Below are 16,734 nucleotides of genomic sequence, written 5' to 3' on the forward strand. Positions count from 1 at the left end.
TCATATGATAAATCTTGTTGGTGTGTGTGTGTGTGTGTGTAGGTTTTACGGTTCTCTCCTGACTGCACTTTTCCTGCTGTGTACGGTCCCGGTGGGTTTGAGTCTGTCTGTGCTCAACAGCGCCCTCTTTCTGTGGAACAGAGACTTCTGCAGAGGTCAGTAAAGCCTCAGGCATGTCAATAGGCTCTATGCACGATCGCTTCCGCGTTTTATCTCAGCCCGCCCAGTTACATCCGGTGCTGCGTCGGAAGCCGTTTTTGCATTCGGTGGAGATAATGGCAAATTACACTCGCTGTTTACAAGAACTTGCAGCGGTTAACGTGAATGATGTTAACACTATTGTGAGGCAGTTAGCTGTCACACCTAAGACTAAGAAAGAGAAGGGCTTTAAATTATATATTTCGAGCAACATCGACAACTTTGAGGGTGAGTATTCTCTCATATCATGTGAAATCCGACTAGCGAATCCGTTTCTAAAATCGTGCATAGAGCGTATACAAAACATTTGGTCATGTGGTCTCTTGTCTGAGTGGGCGCTTCTTGACCAGAGGAAGCTGCAGTGTGGACCAGACGTTACACTGATAGTCAGATATAAATGAATACATACACATTACACATCAGTATTTTATTCAGTTTCATTAAGGTAGACATTTTCACCTCATTTCCTTTCTCTCCCTCTAGTTCTTCTGGAGCTGAAGGAGTTTGTTCACCCGAGTCAGATAGAGACTGTGGAGGAAACCGAACCATGTGACCCAGATCAGGCAATCCTGCTGGAACGCACACCCACTCCATCCAGTGTGGAGGTGAAAACATACACGCTTGCTACAACTGTAAAACACATCTGGATGACAGATTATTTCGTGTCTGTGCTACTGCGTCCAGATGTCCATTTAGAGTCCAGATTGACTTATTCTGTGATTGTACTTCCTGTTCAGGATCTTTCACCCGGCAACATAGAAGAAGCAGAGGAGGCGGAGCCTGACGATGAGTTTAAAGATGCTATAGAGGTCAGGAAAATATCTATCTATCTATCTATCTATCTATCTATCTATCTATCTATCTATCTATCTATCTATCTATCTATCTATCCTCTTGTCTATCTATCTGTTTGTGTCTATCTATCTATCTATCTGTCTTTCTGTCTCTATCTATCCTCTGGCTGTCTGTCTCTGACAATGAGTTTAAAGATGCCATAGAGGTCAGGAAAACATCTGTTTGTCTTTCTATCTCTCTCTCTGTTTTCTGCTTCTGACATGTTTTCCTATTTCTGCTGTTTGCCTACTCAAGGAATCCCAGCTTGTGTTGCCGGTAAGTAGCTCCCTCTAGTGGTGTGGATACCTATAGCATTAACATAGACTGTGCAAATATTGTGTGTGTGTGAACATAAGTGTAGACATGAGCCTTATCATTAACCAAGCAGATTTAGTTGTGTAGTGTGTGTGTACATGCCTGACCTCTGACCTCTACTCTGCTCTCCAAGGAAACTCCTCTGGCTTTAGTGGTGAGTAATGGAGTAACTGAGAGCATTTTGTGTTTGAGTAAATCCTCAGTTGCTCTAAGCGAGTTAAGAAACAGCCTGGTCTGAACTGTCTTTGTGTGTGTGCGCATGTTTTTGCATCAATGTAAATGCTCTGAATGCATGTGCACATGTTTATGTATGTAAGATGTGGATATTAGTTTATGATGGTTAGATTTTAGTCTGCCAATGTAGGATGCATCTCACAAAACCTGTCAAGAAATGTCATACTTCACCATAAAATTACAATAATAAATAATATATATTGCTTATGCACTTTTTTTAAGGACCAATAGTTTATTTGACATTATTTTCGTGATAATTATGCACTCCTTACTGTAATGTTTTTTTAAGGTATTTTTCGTTTTCTTGAAGCAGAATATAATTTATTTAATTTTTACTATGGGGTGAAATGTGACCTGGAATTGTGTTTGTGAGATTCACCTGTATGTCTTGACTGTGTTCAGTTGTGAATTTAAATTCAGATGCATCTCATTTAACTCATGAACTCCAAATACATTTACATTTAATCATTTAGCAGACACTTTTATCCAATGCGACTTACATTTGAGGAGAACAGTAGAAGCAATCAAATCAACAATAGGGCAACAGTATGTAAGTGCTGTAAATTAAAAAAATAAGTTAATATAATAGAAATAAAAGAGAATAGTAAGAGTCAGAGTTAATGGGTCAAGTGTTGACTTGATGAAACGTGAAGTGGACCACGACAAATCCAGACCTAATTCTTTTTAAAGAATAAAAATGTAATGTATTTTGTAATAAGGGTCATGACTGTTGTAAAAGTGTCCGGCCCGTGTTTTGAATGTAGGTGTGGCGTGTGCCCTATTTGCTACCAAAGATTCGGAGATGGAGAGTCCGTAAGGTGCCCATACACACGCCTGTCAATCATGATCTCTAGGTGTCCTGACTTCTAACCACACCCCCTCATGCCTTTATTCATTTCGGTGGCTTCTATTAACAGTGATGTCACAGGAAATGGTTACTCGGTGACACTTTCTTCAGGTTCAGGTTAAGGTTGATTAATACACTATTTCTTTTGTGAGGTTCAAACTCATGCTGAAAATATTTGGGAATGTCCACTAACAATCATAGTGAGGAGTTGGGCTGATTTATTGTCCAATTTGGCATCTGAATTGAGCAATTGACCTGAAATGTGCCCAATGTTCTCTAGAGCCTGTGTTTGGAGGGCTTGTGGTGTTATAATGGTGTTAAAGGGATAGTTCACTTTGAAATTAATTTTTGGTATGTTTTAGCTTACCTCAAGGGCATCCAAGATGTAGGTGTCTTTTTTTCCGCAGTAGTTTCAATTTTGATATTTTTAGGTCAAACCGTTCTTGTCTGTCAGTCATATAATGCAGGTCTATGGTCACTGTCTCAAAGAGCATGCACAGAGTCCAAATTAAAACAATTCCCCGTCGTCCAAATTAAACAATTCCCCATCGTAAGTACACATTGATGGCCTAAGACACGAAACAAGCGGTTTGTGTGAGAAAACGAACAGTATTTATATCGTTTTTACCTCTTATACACAGCCATGTCCAAGTGATCTGATCTGACGTGTACGCAGACTGGTGTATAGATATATACACACTAGATGTCGCCTTGTCTACGGCAGTTCATTGGAACGAATGTCTTTAAGGCGACATCTAGTGTATATATCTATGCACCAGACATACCAAAAAAATTTTTCAAAGTGAACTATCCCTTTAAGTGCTGTAGGGCACAGAAATCTGAGACCTCTCACCAGTCATCGGATGACTGCAAGAAGTGAAGCTCAGCAGCAACAAACATGGGGTCAGATTTACAGGAGTCGCCACATGTGCCGCTTCAAGCGGACGGATTCATCTGTTTGTAATGACTTGAGTAAATCTGATCTCTAAACCCAGAGCCCTCTACATACAGAGCAGAACTAACGCCGAGAGAAAACCTTCACACGAGGACAGTGAGCCGTCAAAAGTAAAGGGCACTGATTTATGTATGTGGGTCAATGACACATCGAAGAATGATCTGGTTTAAAACTCATGTGACATGTTCATATGTTTTTAGAACCATATTTTGAATATATTGTGAATCATGAATCCATGTTTTCTTGGGTCATGCTATTTAATGTGCAAATGATGAAAAGGTCCAATTGACTTAAATATATTTTTATCATTTAGTCGACCTCATGTTGTTCCAAACCCCTAAGACTTTCGTTCATCTTCAGAGGACAAATTAAGATATTTTTGATGAATTTGATAGATTTCTGTCTCTCCATTGACAGTCTGTGCAACTACCACTTTAACGCTTCAGAAAGGTAGTAAAGACATCATTAAAATAATCCATATGACTCCAGTGGTTTAACCTCACTCGCGTTGGAGATTAATATTTTGTAAATAAAGTGGAAAATTATGGGGGTTTTTCACATACAAAACACTCGTGTCGCTTCATAAAATTGAGGTCAAACCACTGGAGTCACCGGTATTACTTTAATGATGTCTTTACTACCTTTCTGGGGCTTGAAAGTGGTAGTTGCGTAGCCTGTCAATGGTGGGACAAACTCTCAGATTTCAAAAGATCTTCATTTGTGTTCTGAAGATGAACGAAAGTCTTACAGGTTTGAAACGACATGAGGGAGAGTAATTAATGACAGAAATGTCATTATTGGGTGAACTGTCAGTTTAAGACTGTTATACCGGAGTGTAGTCAGACTGACTGTTTTAAGACTTTTTTGACCAACAAAAAATATATATAAATTTAAAGAATGCTCATTGTAAAAGATGTGCATTCAGATGATTATTTAACTAATCAGTCTGGTCAAAAAAATAAACATCATTGACCCATATATACATATTTGTGATAAATGTCAGTGTCAGAATTGTGGTATTTTGAAAGATTGTGTGCAGGTTTTGTCATGCGAAGGTGAAGTGGAAGGTCTTTTGGTGTCGAGCTGAGCATGAGAGCTAATGGGTTCAGATCTGTCTCTTCTCATCTCTACAGAAGTTGAATATGATTAATTTATCTCTGTGTATATGCGTTTATTTCCGGTAGGATGACGAGGACGTGTCTTCTGTTGTTCCTGAGTTTGACACCATCTCTGATAACGGGTTGTTGAGCAGAAACGAGCCCATCCGCAGTAAAGTGTCCAAACTTACTGAAAAACTGCGCAAGCGGGTCCCGACCAACGCCACCGGTTACTATGGATCTCTTTAAACTTTGTTTTTCACCTTCTTTGTTATTCAGTCATGTGAAAAAGAAACTACACCCTTTTGAATTCTATGGTTTTACATATCAGGATATAATAAAAATCATCTTGACGTTAGCAGGTCTTAAAATTAAGTAAATACAACCTCAGATGAAGAAGAAGACATGACATATTACACTGTCAATATATATTTAACAAAAATAAAGCTCAATGCTTCAGTTCATTGAGGTTTGCGGGCAGCACAGCTTCTCTCAAGGTCCCACCACAGTATTTCAATCAGGTTTAGGTCTGGATTTGCAACACCCTGATTATTTTCTTTTTCAGACCTTCTGTTGGAGATTTTCTGGTGTTCTTGGGATCATTGTTCTGTTGCATGACCCAGTTTTAGCCAAGCTTTAGCTGTCGGGACAGATGGCCTTACATTGGTCTGTAATATGTCATGTGTTGAGGTTGTATTTACCTAATTTCAACCAGATGATACTTTATTATGTCCTGATACGTAAAGCCATAGAATTCAAAAGGGTGTCGTTTCTTCTTTACTTGACTGTATCTCTCGTTATAACCGTATTGTCTTTTGTCCTTCCTCAGGAAACTGTTTCCAGTGCAATTCAGCGTTTTCTGTTTTAAAGAAGAGGGTATGGCTTCTGATCCTCGTTCTGTTGAACATCCTTTCCAATTTCAATTGTGTGTGATGATGTTTCACCGATAACCAATTTATTTTTCTAGAGAAACTGCAGTAACTGTGGTGCCAGTTGTTGTTCCCGCTGTTGCTCGTATAAAGTGTTCAAATCCAGTATGGGAGCCACAGGTATGAGTGGAACCTGTGAATTTGGCAAAGAATGTTTTATTTAAGACGATTTTACACTCTGTGCTTTTTCTTTCTCTGAATCTTTAGCTCCTGAAGCCCAAAGAGAGACTGTGTTCGTTTGTTCTATGTGCAATACTTTCCTCAGCACCAAGTAGGATTGGTCATCATCCTGAAAAAATATTCCACCATTGCAATCCTGTAAGAGAAACTAGGGTTGGGCCACAAGATGGCTGCTTCAGTGATTCTTGAGGTTTCCTTCGTTCTATGTGGAGCATTTCACGTGGAGAACCAGCTTATGTTACGTTTTTGGTTTCTTCAACACTCTTCCTGAGGTTCCTCTGAGTTTTATTTTGTCTGTTCACAATTCGTGACCCCTTACCTTTGCGTTAAATGGTGACTTTTTTGGGGGAATATGCTGCTTTCCCCAGTCAACTCTAATATATCAATATTGGTTGGTTTACTTGGACCTCACCTTGCTGTGTTATCAGATGCTGTAGTTTCATCAACACTTATTATAACGTCACTTTCCAGAACTTGAGCCCTGGTGGGAAATCAGGTTAATATCCAGGATCCTGTTCATCTATGACACCACATAAACAAGACCATGTAAACGACGGTCATTTTTATCATTGCTTTGGATGGCAAAAGAAATGGATCTGAGCATTTTGGAAGATTTGTTGTTTCACGTACTGTAAAATCTGATTAGTTGAGTTGACATCAATGATTTATGAAGAAAATACATTTTATTTCTCTCATAAACCTGTTGACTTAACTCCTGTTACGATTCGTAAACCTTCTGCTAGCTGCTTACCTGCTTTAACCCATGATTGTTGATTATATATTTTATTTGTTTGTTTGTTTTTATCTGGGAAAAATAATATTAAAAATGTAAATTTATAAATGTATCTTTGTTTTTTGGGAAATCCTCAGTAACCATTTATAATAATCAAAATGATGCTACCATATTAGTCTATCAGCAAATAACTTCTCTTCAATAACTCTGTTCACATTGTTATTGAAAGAATGAGTTATGTTTGTTGTTTTATTTTTCCGTCTGATTGTTTTTAAGCCATGGTTGAATGTAAACCCAGAGTATTAATGGTTATAGAGCTATGAATGTCCTACTACTGCTATTTAAACAAATTCAAATCTTGCTGGGTAAGTTATCCATAATACAACGCCATTTGTTTCCTTGGTTGAATCTACTGTTACAGTAATAAAAAATCTGAATATAAGTTTTGCTGTGTGGAGTTTCATTGAGGAAGTTTTGCCTAATCCTAAAAGTTGTTGAGGTTCTTCTCGCGCAACTAAAACAGTGTTTTGCCGCCTTTTGCACAGTTATCTAACCGCCGTTTATTTTAAAAGACATTATGGCACTGTTTCTATGGTTACCTCCTCAGGCGAACGCAACTTCTCGTGAGCGTCTGTTAGTGAACTCTGACAAGTTTACATTATAATCTTTGTGATTTTTGAAGAGGCTGTTCGACATAAACATTATTTGACTGATTAAACCTTAATAATAGAATCTGAGCGGCCAGCCCCGCGGCGTCTCAGTCCGTTGCTCTTCCCCCCGCGCGTCATCACATTGTGTGATTGTTTCCGGCTCCGCCCCCTTTTTTATCCCCAAGCGCAACCGTTTATTCCCGTGAACAACCCGCTTCAGCACCGGGACAGGCATCGCGGTCGCGCCCTCGCATGGCAACATGGCCACAGAGGTGAGAAACAGCCTCGTATAACCTCATTTTTTGCACCAGCTGCGTTGACTAGAGCCATTTTAGTAAGATATACCTTCTGAATCGGCGTCATTTTGGTGATTTAAATCTGGGTTGGAGATCACGTGACGGTACAGGCAAACGCGAATAGCCGTCTCTGTTTTTACGCGTCGCTTTTTAAAACCATGATCTGTTATGATTATTGCTCACATGATTAAACTAAACATACAATACACAGTGAAAACTAAACGCTAGACATGGACAGCCACAAGTGAAGCGCGATAGATAGATAGATAGATAGATAGATAATGTTATCATGTGGTAATCTAAAATAACTGTTTTTTATTTCAGTCAGATGTTATTTATTAGGACTGATTATACTGGGTTATCACAATTTTAAAGAGGGGAGATCATAGAGATTTTCCTAGTTGTTACAGGTGACTAGTTAGTAATGTTCACATCATTAAGTTTTAGGTCAGATTAGGTCAGATCGAGTGCTGGTGTTATCATTGATACGAAGACATTTTGTAATTAATGTTAATATGTCAGTTTTGTAATGGTCAATATTTTATTAAAAGACAGTAAAACAAACAGCTTAGCTGTTATAGCTTGACGGAGGGTGTTCAGATTGTCTGAGATGCTGTTGCTTAGATCAGACCCGTAAAAGAAAGTGTGTGCTTAAAGCATTGTGTTCATTCATCATTCATCACTCGAGATGACAAAGGCGTGTGTGTGTGTGTGTGTGTGTGTGTGTGTGTGTGTGTGTGTGTGTGTGTGTGTGTGTGTGTGTGTGTAAACTGTACAGTCGGAAGGATCCGGTGCCGTATTTAAATTAGCGCGTGCTGTGACGTGGCCGAGCGCGCAGCTGGACATCAAAGAGGATAAAAGCGACTGTCCGCGGGTCGTTAAGCTCTTTTGGCTATAATATATTGGCAGATATCGCGTTCGCGAGTTTCTCTCGTCGGTGACCGGTTCAGGAATGATTTCAGCACCGCGGACAGCGACTGACCGAACAAAACTCCCGTACTGTCACGAGTCTGTAAGCGTTTTATTTTTATTTCCCTCGTTAAAAGTGGTTTAAAACTGGCAACATGTGATTTCATATGTGATTTCATGTGGTTTTGGGATTTAAATGTGATTTCACAAGTTATTCAGAGGTTTATTTAGGAGTCAAAAAAATGTGTGTCCGTTGTCCCGGCGCGTAACCTTGAACGCGCGCGTGATATTGTGTTTCGAGCGCGAGATCTCTTTGTTTAATCTCGTGCAGACAACAAACGCACTCCTCACGTTTACGATCAATAATCATTCTGTACAGGCTACACCGGCTGGTTAGATTGTGTTTTGATGGTTTTGGTATCAGCGGTGAGTGTGTGTGTGTGTTAAATGATCGTCTCCTCGCGATCGATCGGTTGTGCTCGCGGGAGTCAGGAACAGTGTCTCTCATCTTTCTGAGACAGTTACCGAGAGCGGCTTGCATGCATAATTAATAAGGCATTTAGTAACAACAGCCCAGAGCGTTTAGTCATTATAAGTCTCGGTTTACCCGTACATAGTGGCGTGCCATAGTACAGTGGTGGTATCAGATGGTAAAACGCCTGAATGATTCACGTACCAACTGCAAATACTTCAAAAAGCATGGTACTAGCATGGTTTCTACCAATTGTACCATGCATACGTGATTCTTGACCACTGTATTATTTGAAGTATCATGCAGTGGTATATTAATTATTCCACATAATGGTATGTACTGAAGTACCATGCTTCCATTAGACCTTTTCCCAAAATCCTTTAGTTCTGGTTCCTTCTGAGTGTATTTCAGGGAGTTCAACAAGTAAATGTGGTGTTGTGCATTTATTTGACACCAGATATGCCTCTTATCTGAGCGGTGCAATAATTCTTAAGATCTGTGCAAATGTTCAGTGCCAGAGATTGACCGCGTCCACAGCATTGAAGAGCTGCTTGTGAAGACTCTGTGTGTGTGTGTGTGTGTGTGTGTGTGTGTGTGTGTGTGTGTGTGTGTGTGTGTGTGTGTGTGTGTTTGAACCAGCGCGTGCTGTCTCAGTCTGTTACTATATCAGAAGGAGCCATGAACTGGCAGGCCCTGCTACTAAAACAGAGCCAGTTTTTAAATAAACAGGTTGTCAGGACTGGCCATGTAGCCTAATTATATCTGCCCTTGCTATCTGAATAATCTTTTTTTATGACCTTTAGATGTCCAAAGATAAAGAATAACATACTAATAGCCTTGTATATGTTGTTTTTTAAACGTCGGTGTCGTAGCAGAAACCCACTGACTGTGAGCTTTAAAGTGTGGTAACACCTTATTTTACAATGTCCTTGTTACTTATGTTACTTACTGTACATACCATAGCAACAACAGTAAATTATGCATAATTACATGTAACTAACCCTCAACCAAATCCTAATCCTACCCTAACCCAAACCCTATAGTAAGTTCATGTAGTTAATTAATATTATTCAGTACTTAAATAGGCTATATAATTACACTGTAACAATGACACTTTAAAATAAAGTGTAACCCAAAGTGTTTGTGTAGTTTGATGCTGTGCAGTTTGTCATGGAATGTGGTTTCTTATTAGAGTCTTCCAGTGTATTATTATAGGTTTGATCATTCTGGTTTGTGAAAACAACATCGGTACTGCAAGAGAAAGAGGTGAAAATGCAGAGAAAGTGTGGGGGATGGAAGGGCTCGCTCCTGCTGATGTTAGTGTGTGTTGGCAGTGACAGATGGCCAGTCTCTCTGATTGTTTGTGTGTGTCTGTGCAACACTGGCAATGAAGTGCCCATTCAATTATGAGGTCATCACTGGATTATAAATTAGTGATGGCATTACTGAACAAATGATGGCATCGCTGACTGCATTACTCTATGAGTTTCGTGATAATTAGCTCACAAAATGCAGTGTCGTCATTAGCTTAGAGTAATTCAGTGATGAGCTAACTACAACATCACTGACTGCACTGCTCTGATCTAATGATAAACATTGCATTACTCTGATGTAATGACAGCATCACTGCATTACTCTATGAGATAATGACGTCACTGCATTACTCTGAGATAATGACGTCACTGCATTACTCTGAGATAATGACGTCACTGCATTACTCTGAGATAAAGCTTCACTGCATTACTCTGAGATAAAGCTTCACTGCATTACTCTGAGATAAAGCTTCACTGCATTACTCTGAGATAAAGCTTCACTGCATACTCTGAGATAAAGCTTCACTGCATTACTCTGAGATAAAGCTTCACTGCATTACTCTGAGATAAAGACGTCACTGCATTACTCTGAGATAAAGCTTCACTGCATTACTCTGAGATAAAGACGTCACTGCATTACTCTGAGATAAAGCTTCACTGCATTACTCTGAGATAAAGCTTCACTGCATTTTACTCTCTGAGATAAAGACGTCACTGCATTACTCTCTGAGATAAAGCTTCACTGCATTACTTTCTGAGATAAAGACGTCACTGCATTACTCTCTGAGATAAAGCTTCACTGCATTACTCTGAGATAAAGCTTCACTGCATTTTACTCTCTGAGATAAAGACGTCACTGCATTACTCTCTGAGATAAAGCTTCACTGCATTACTCTGAGATAAAGACGTCACTGCATTACTCTCTGAGATAAAGCTTCACTGCATTACTTGATGAGATAATGATAATGACAACACTGTATTACTCTGAGATAAAGCTTCACTGCATTACTCTGAGATAAAGACGTCACTGCATTACTCTCTGAGATAAAGCTTCACTGCATTACTCTGAGATAAAGACGTCACTGCATTACTCTCTGAGATAAAGCTTCACTGCATTACTTGATGAGATAATGATAATGACAACACTGTATTACTCTGAGATAAAGCTTCACTGCATTACTCTGAGATAAAGACTTCACTGCATTACTCTGAGATAAGCCTCACTGCATTACTTGATGAGATAATGATGATGACAACACTGCATTACTCAATGAGTTAATGACGATGACATCACTGCTTTACTCCTTAAGTTCCAAGTAATGCAATGATGTCATAATACGCTCTAAATTATGCAGTGATGTGCTAATGATGACATCACTGCACTACGCTGCAAAGAGTTCTTAAACCACCATCTAATGTCACTGACTAGAAAGTTAGTTCATAGCAGTGATGTAGCTGAATACTAGTGGCTAATTTCCATGCCCACACTTCTGTTTTCAATAGAAAATGCTACAACAGAGGACAGAAAACTGCATTCATCAAGCCATTTTTCATGGATTGTTTAACATCTAGCAGCCCAAGGTAATGTAATTTATGATTAGATCAGACTGTAGCGCACTGTAACCCTCTCTCTCTCTCCCTCTGCTGTAGTTTCATAACCTTCAGGAGTTGAGACACAGCGCATCTCTAGCCAATAAGGTCTTCATTCAGAGGGACTACACTGATGGCACAGTCTGCAAGTTCCAGACCAAGTTCCCCTCTGAGTTAGACAGCAGGGTAAGTGTGTGTGTGTGGGTGTGTGTGTTAGTGTGTGTGTGTGATGGGTAGGTTTAGGGGTCGGGTTAGTGTAAGAGGACAGAATATATAGTTTGGCCAGTATAAAAACCATTACGTCTATGGAGAGTCCCCACAAAGATAGCGAACTAGACTGTGTGTGTGTGTGTGTGTGTGTGTGTGTGTGTGTGTGTGTGTGTGTGTGTGTGTGTGTGTCAGAACAAAAGAGAGACAACGAAAGTAAAAAGGAGCGGATGAGAAAAAGACAACAAGGCTCTTCACTCATAGAAACTCTGCTCTTCAGCAAAAGCACTGCTGAGTGCGCAAACTCCCCACAACACACACATAATGAGCTGCTAATAGAGCTGATAATAGAGCTGTTTAAAGGTGTAAGATCATGTTACAGACAGCCAGTAAAGACTTGCTGAGTAAATGGCAGGCAGAGACCGTTTAACATGTAAAGCTTTCAGTGGCATTCTCACAATCTGTTTATTTATTATGAAGAAATTGTGTTTTTTTTTATTTATTTCAGCACCTGATCTAAGTAATTTTTTTTTAATTCAAACTCACTAGTTTATGCCATATAATGACCTCCATGCTGCTCTCTGATTGGCTGACTCATCTTGTCCTTGCATCTGATTGGTCAGATTGAGAGGACGCTGTTTGAGGACACGGTGAAGACGCTGAATAATTACTATGCAGAGGCGGAGAAGATCGGAGGTCAGTCGTACCTCGAGGGCTGTCTGGCCTGTCTCACGGTTTACCTCATATTCCTGTGCATCGAGACACGCTATGAGAAGGTATGTAATCAGTTTCAGATAAACCCACCCCGAAATGACACGTAAAAAGAAAGCTAACTGTTATTGGTTACTTTACGTGTTGTTTTTGCAGAATATGGAGAATATAAATGAATCTGACAGTCAAAAGCGTGGTTATGTGTGTTTGTGCAGGTGCTGAAGAAGATCTCACGGTACATTCAGGAGCAGAATGAGAAGATCTACGCTCCAAGAGGTCTCCTCATCACAGACCCTTTAGAGAGAGGCATGAGGGTCGTATCCTTACACAGTCTAGAAACTACTGTCTGTGTGTGTGTGTGTGTGTGTGTGTGTGTGTGTGTGTGTGTGTGTGTGTGTGTGTGTGTGTGTGTGTGTGTGTGTGTGTGTGTGTGTGTGTACCTACTCAACTATATTTTGGAGACTGTAATTTGTACCCAGAATGGACCAAAACCTGACAAAATCTCCAAAAACCTTTTGTAAATCTGGTATAAAAATAAAGTAATTAAAGGTTTTTAAAAATGTAAAAATGCAGAAAGTTGTGTGTGATGGGTAGGTTTAGGGGTCTGGTAGTGTGTGAGTGTGTGAGTGAGATGGGTAGGTTTAGGGGTCTGGTTAGTGTGTGTGAGTGTGTGTGATGGGTAGGTTTAGGGGTCAGGTTAGTGTCTGCGTGTGTGTGTGTGTGTGTGTGTGTGTGTGTGTGTGTGTGTGTGTGTGTGTGTGTGTGTGTGTGTGTGTGTGTGTGTGTGTGTGTGTGTGTGTGTGTGTGTGTGTGCGCGCGCAAATGGTCAGTGGAAAGTGCTTATTCTTCAGAAACTCTTGTTAGTCCACTTATGAGCTCAAACTAAATATTTCATGAACACTTTTATATCATTTTTATTTTGTATGAGGTTTTCAATTAATGCAACCCTGAAGACAAGATTGTGAACAAATGTGGAGTACAGTAAATAATGTTTTTGGTTTATAATTAAGATTTTTATTTTAATAAATTGAAGATCAATTCAACAAATAGTTGAATTTCAAATAAACTAAATGTTATTATTCATCAAATTAAGTTGTTTACTAAGATTTAAATTTATAATTTTTTCTGTACATTAAATATAAATTTAACAGATTATGTTGAATGTCAAATAAGCAATTTTTGTGCGTTTATTGTAATTGTACAACGGTTATCATTGACTACAACTAAAGCCATAAAAAAAACTAAAAAACATTTTCATTACTTGAACAAATTAAATTAAATAAAAAAATGGGGGAAAGGAAAATTTCTCATTTTCATTTAGTTTAAGTTCAAGTACTAAAATAACTAAAACTAAATAAACTATTTTTTTTAATAAACACTATATTGACAAAACCTAATAACAACACAACAAAATTGATAAAATCTTTACTAAAATTAAAAAGAAAACCAAAAACTATAATAGTATATTATATATATTATAGTATAGTATATATTCATGTAAGTTAGTCTAGTATGAGAATGTATGTGTAAAGTTATTTCTTTATCCAGTAGTTTGCGCATGTAAGGGTGTTTAATGCTGTGTGAGTTTTTCCCTTAACCCGAGTGTGTGTTAGATTGAGATCAGTGTGTATGAGGATCGTGGTTCCAGCGGCTCAAGCTCAGGAAGCAGCACAACCAGCAGCAGCGGACGATGATTGACACACACACACACACACACACACACACACACACACACACACACACACACACTGGAACATTCACCCGTCCACACACACTCACTCGCCCACGTGTGACGCCTTCATACTGACGCCCACTGAACAGACACGCTGACCAGTTCAGCATCGCCAAACAGAAACACACCTGACATGAACTGCCTCCACAAGACACATCAGCTGTGAGCAGCGCGTCATTACCTCAGTCATCTGGATAGATGTTACCCTCCGGCACCTTCACAAACCTGCAGTCGTTGCACATCCCGAGTCACTAGCTATAGAAGCTTGTGTCCACCACAGGATAAAAAAAAAAAAAAGGTAATCACGACTTTTTATTTAGAATTCTGACTTTTTTCTCTTGCAATTCTGAGAAAAACAGCCAGAAATGCGAGAATTAAAGTAAGAATTGGGAGGTAAAACTCAAAATTCTGAGAAAAAGTCAGAATTGCAAGATGTAAACTCAGAATTCCAAGAAAAAATTTCAGAATTGCGAGACGTAAACTCGAATTCTATGGAGAAAAAAGTCAGAATTGTGAGATAAAACGTCACAATTACCTTTTTCCACTTTCTAATTCCGTGGCAGAAACAAGCTTTCACACTAGCTGTAGCATTCTGGGTAACGCTCACATAAGCTTCTGTCACTGTAATATGCAATCTCACTCACAACGCCATGTGATGTAGCTGCCGATCGGCACATGACAGTCTTCCATTTCCATGATTCTTGACTTTTTATTAGATTATTTTGGAGATGAGCACTTTTACTGGAATTATTGACTAGAGGTCATATTTTAGAGTAGGATCAGTAGTTGTTGATGAGAGGACAGGGTGGATATCTGACCCCAGACACTGCCATCTTAAACCACGGGTACTATTTATGGCTTTATTTATGATTTGCTTTATTTCACAGTGTGCTAATCGTTCATGCTTTGTAATATAACGCGCCGTCAGAGCAGAAACGAGTCCTGATGACGTGACTGCCAAGAGCCAGAGCTTCCTCACATGATCTTTCACCATGAGCTTCCATTTCTTACTGTGAACCTTCGGCCCCCGTTTATGCACAGAGAAAGAGAAAGAGATGAAGAGAATGCTTTTTCTGTTGTGTAGCAAAATAAACAAACAAAGTTGGTTAAACAAGCCAGTTCTGCATTTTCTTTTTCAATGTTATTTAAATGTTGTTGTTTTTTCCTGCTTTTTATTTAGGCATTTTTTACTTGATATAAAAAAAAAGTATTGTTTTTTTTTTTTGCCATTAAGTATTGAGATATCAATATAATTAATTTTTTATAATAACATGTCATTTTTTATCTAAGTAGCAATTTAACACATTATGTTGAATGTCAAATAAGCCAAATATTTTTTCATATTGAATAAAATTATTATAATAATATGTTTAATATTTATTTTTTTGTTATTTTAGATAATTGTTTATATAAAAAAATCTCATATCTAGTTCTCAATACAAATAATTTCTCGGATTTGTGCATTTATTAGAACAGTAACAAACAGAACAGTTATGCAGCAATCATTTTTCATATTTGGCAGACGCTTTTACCCAAAAGCGACTCAAAGCTATACATTGCATTCAAGCTATACATTTCAGTTAAATTAATTTATTTTCTTAAAAAAGTCTAAAAATGAGAAATGATAATATGCATATTTATATTGATTTATTACATGGCTTGGTTGAATTCCAATGTAGAATGCGGTCTGTTATTTATTGTTATAAAACGGTTAGTTCCAATCCTTGATTCTGATTGGTTAATAGCTGTGCTTTATTCACGATAAAACACGGCTATGACCGCTTCACCCAATGGTTCTATGTATCACTACAACACCCCTAGCAACCACTCTTAGCATCTTAAACACGTGTGATCTCATTGATATTGTTCATTGAAGCTATAGTGAGAGATCGAGAAAGCGAGTGTAAAGTTACCTGCATTAACAGTAGACATTGCATTTTCCTTCAGGTCAGTCCTATATTCATAATAAAATAATCCGTTTGAATGTCCGCTGCGATGTCTTGTCCTTTGAAGGGGTTTTCCCGTGCCTATAACGTTAGTCATCTGTCAGTTGCGTCTTCCTTCTCCGTGAAAACAAGTTTGAGTCTTTTCAATATAAAAGTCTCTCTACCGACTGACTCATTCATAAGAGAGTCTTTGCCGCCATCTATAGGCGAAATAATGTATGTAACTTCTATTGCTGTTCACGGTCAGACTCAGGGACTATTTTTTCCAGCGGAAGGAATCCTTTTAGTGATTTTACTTCATGAAAGTTGCATAGATAAATATTTTTCGGCTTTAATATTTGTATTGTGTGGCAACCGTTTTATAAAAGCAATAAGGTACTCGAGGCAAGTGCTGTATCGTGAATAAGTAACGGCTGAAGGGGTTGCAGGCACTCCGTACGCTTACATAACAGACCGCTGCGAACTATAACACACCGTTGCCATGAAAAACAGCGCGTTGCTATGGACGCGGAACGGACTATTTTCTTTGGCGGAAGCAATACAATCGTTTTTAAATCAATAAACTCCTTTTTAAATAAATAATTTG

The 16,734-nt window shown here is 38.7% G+C and overlaps 2 protein-coding genes across 7 annotated transcripts in view; both read left to right on the forward strand.

The window, feature by feature from the left end:
• The window catches only part of zfyve27 (zinc finger, FYVE domain containing 27), a 62,106-nt gene extending 55,342 nt beyond the window's left edge, over window positions 1-6,764 (forward strand). For 3 of the 5 annotated variants that reach the window (XM_082164531.1, XM_082164533.1, XM_082164532.1), the window contains 8 exons: window positions 43-155; window positions 682-803; window positions 936-1,007; window positions 2,346-2,399; window positions 4,568-4,709; window positions 5,310-5,356; window positions 5,448-5,529; window positions 5,617-6,764. In XM_082164531.1, the coding sequence (XP_082020657.1) occupies window positions 43-155; window positions 682-803; window positions 936-1,007; window positions 2,346-2,399; window positions 4,568-4,709; window positions 5,310-5,356; window positions 5,448-5,529; window positions 5,617-5,684 (700 nt within the window). In that variant the 3' untranslated portion in view covers window positions 5,685-6,764. Of the gene's footprint in view, window positions 1-42; window positions 156-681; window positions 804-935; window positions 1,008-1,287; window positions 1,309-1,480; window positions 1,502-2,345; window positions 2,400-4,567; window positions 4,710-5,309; window positions 5,357-5,447; window positions 5,530-5,616 lie in introns of all 5 variants that reach the window. The other 2 variants (XM_082164529.1, XM_082164530.1) reach the window with 2 other exon arrangements.
• Window positions 6,765-7,122: 358 nt separating this feature from the next.
• On the forward strand, window positions 7,123-15,421 carry golga7ba (golgin A7 family, member Ba). Of its 2 annotated transcripts, none has more exons than XM_082164553.1 (5): window positions 7,123-7,244; window positions 11,613-11,738; window positions 12,383-12,535; window positions 12,686-12,787; window positions 14,084-15,419. In XM_082164553.1, the coding sequence occupies exons 1-5, from the start codon at window positions 7,233-7,235 to the stop codon at window positions 14,162-14,164; spliced, it is 474 nt and encodes a 157-aa protein (XP_082020679.1). In that variant the 5' UTR covers window positions 7,123-7,232; the 3' UTR covers window positions 14,165-15,419. The 2 variants fall into 2 exon arrangements, with proteins under 2 accessions (XP_082020679.1, XP_082020678.1); XM_082164552.1 differs by lacking the exon at window positions 7,123-7,244 and adding an exon at window positions 7,855-8,280 and having other exon boundaries at window positions 14,084-15,421.
• Window positions 15,422-16,734: the final 1,313 nt, after the last annotated feature.

The sequence above is a fragment of the Leuciscus leuciscus genome (genome assembly GCF_965113295.1).
Source record: "Leuciscus leuciscus genome assembly, chromosome: 3".
Lineage (NCBI taxonomy): Eukaryota > Metazoa > Chordata > Actinopteri > Cypriniformes > Leuciscidae > Leuciscus > Leuciscus leuciscus.

Coding starts and splice junctions, on each gene's coding strand:
- golga7ba (XM_082164552.1), top strand. CDS start 8,221: ATGATTTCAGCACCGCGGACAGCGACTGACCGAACAAAACTCCCGTAC. Junction 8,281..11,612: donor TCCCGTACTGTCACGAGTCT/GTAAGCGTTTTA, acceptor CCTCTGCTGTAG/TTTCATAACCTTCAGGAGTT. Junction 12,788..14,083: donor TAGAGAGAGGCATGAGGGTC/GTATCCTTACAC, acceptor AGTGTGTGTTAG/ATTGAGATCAGTGTGTATGA.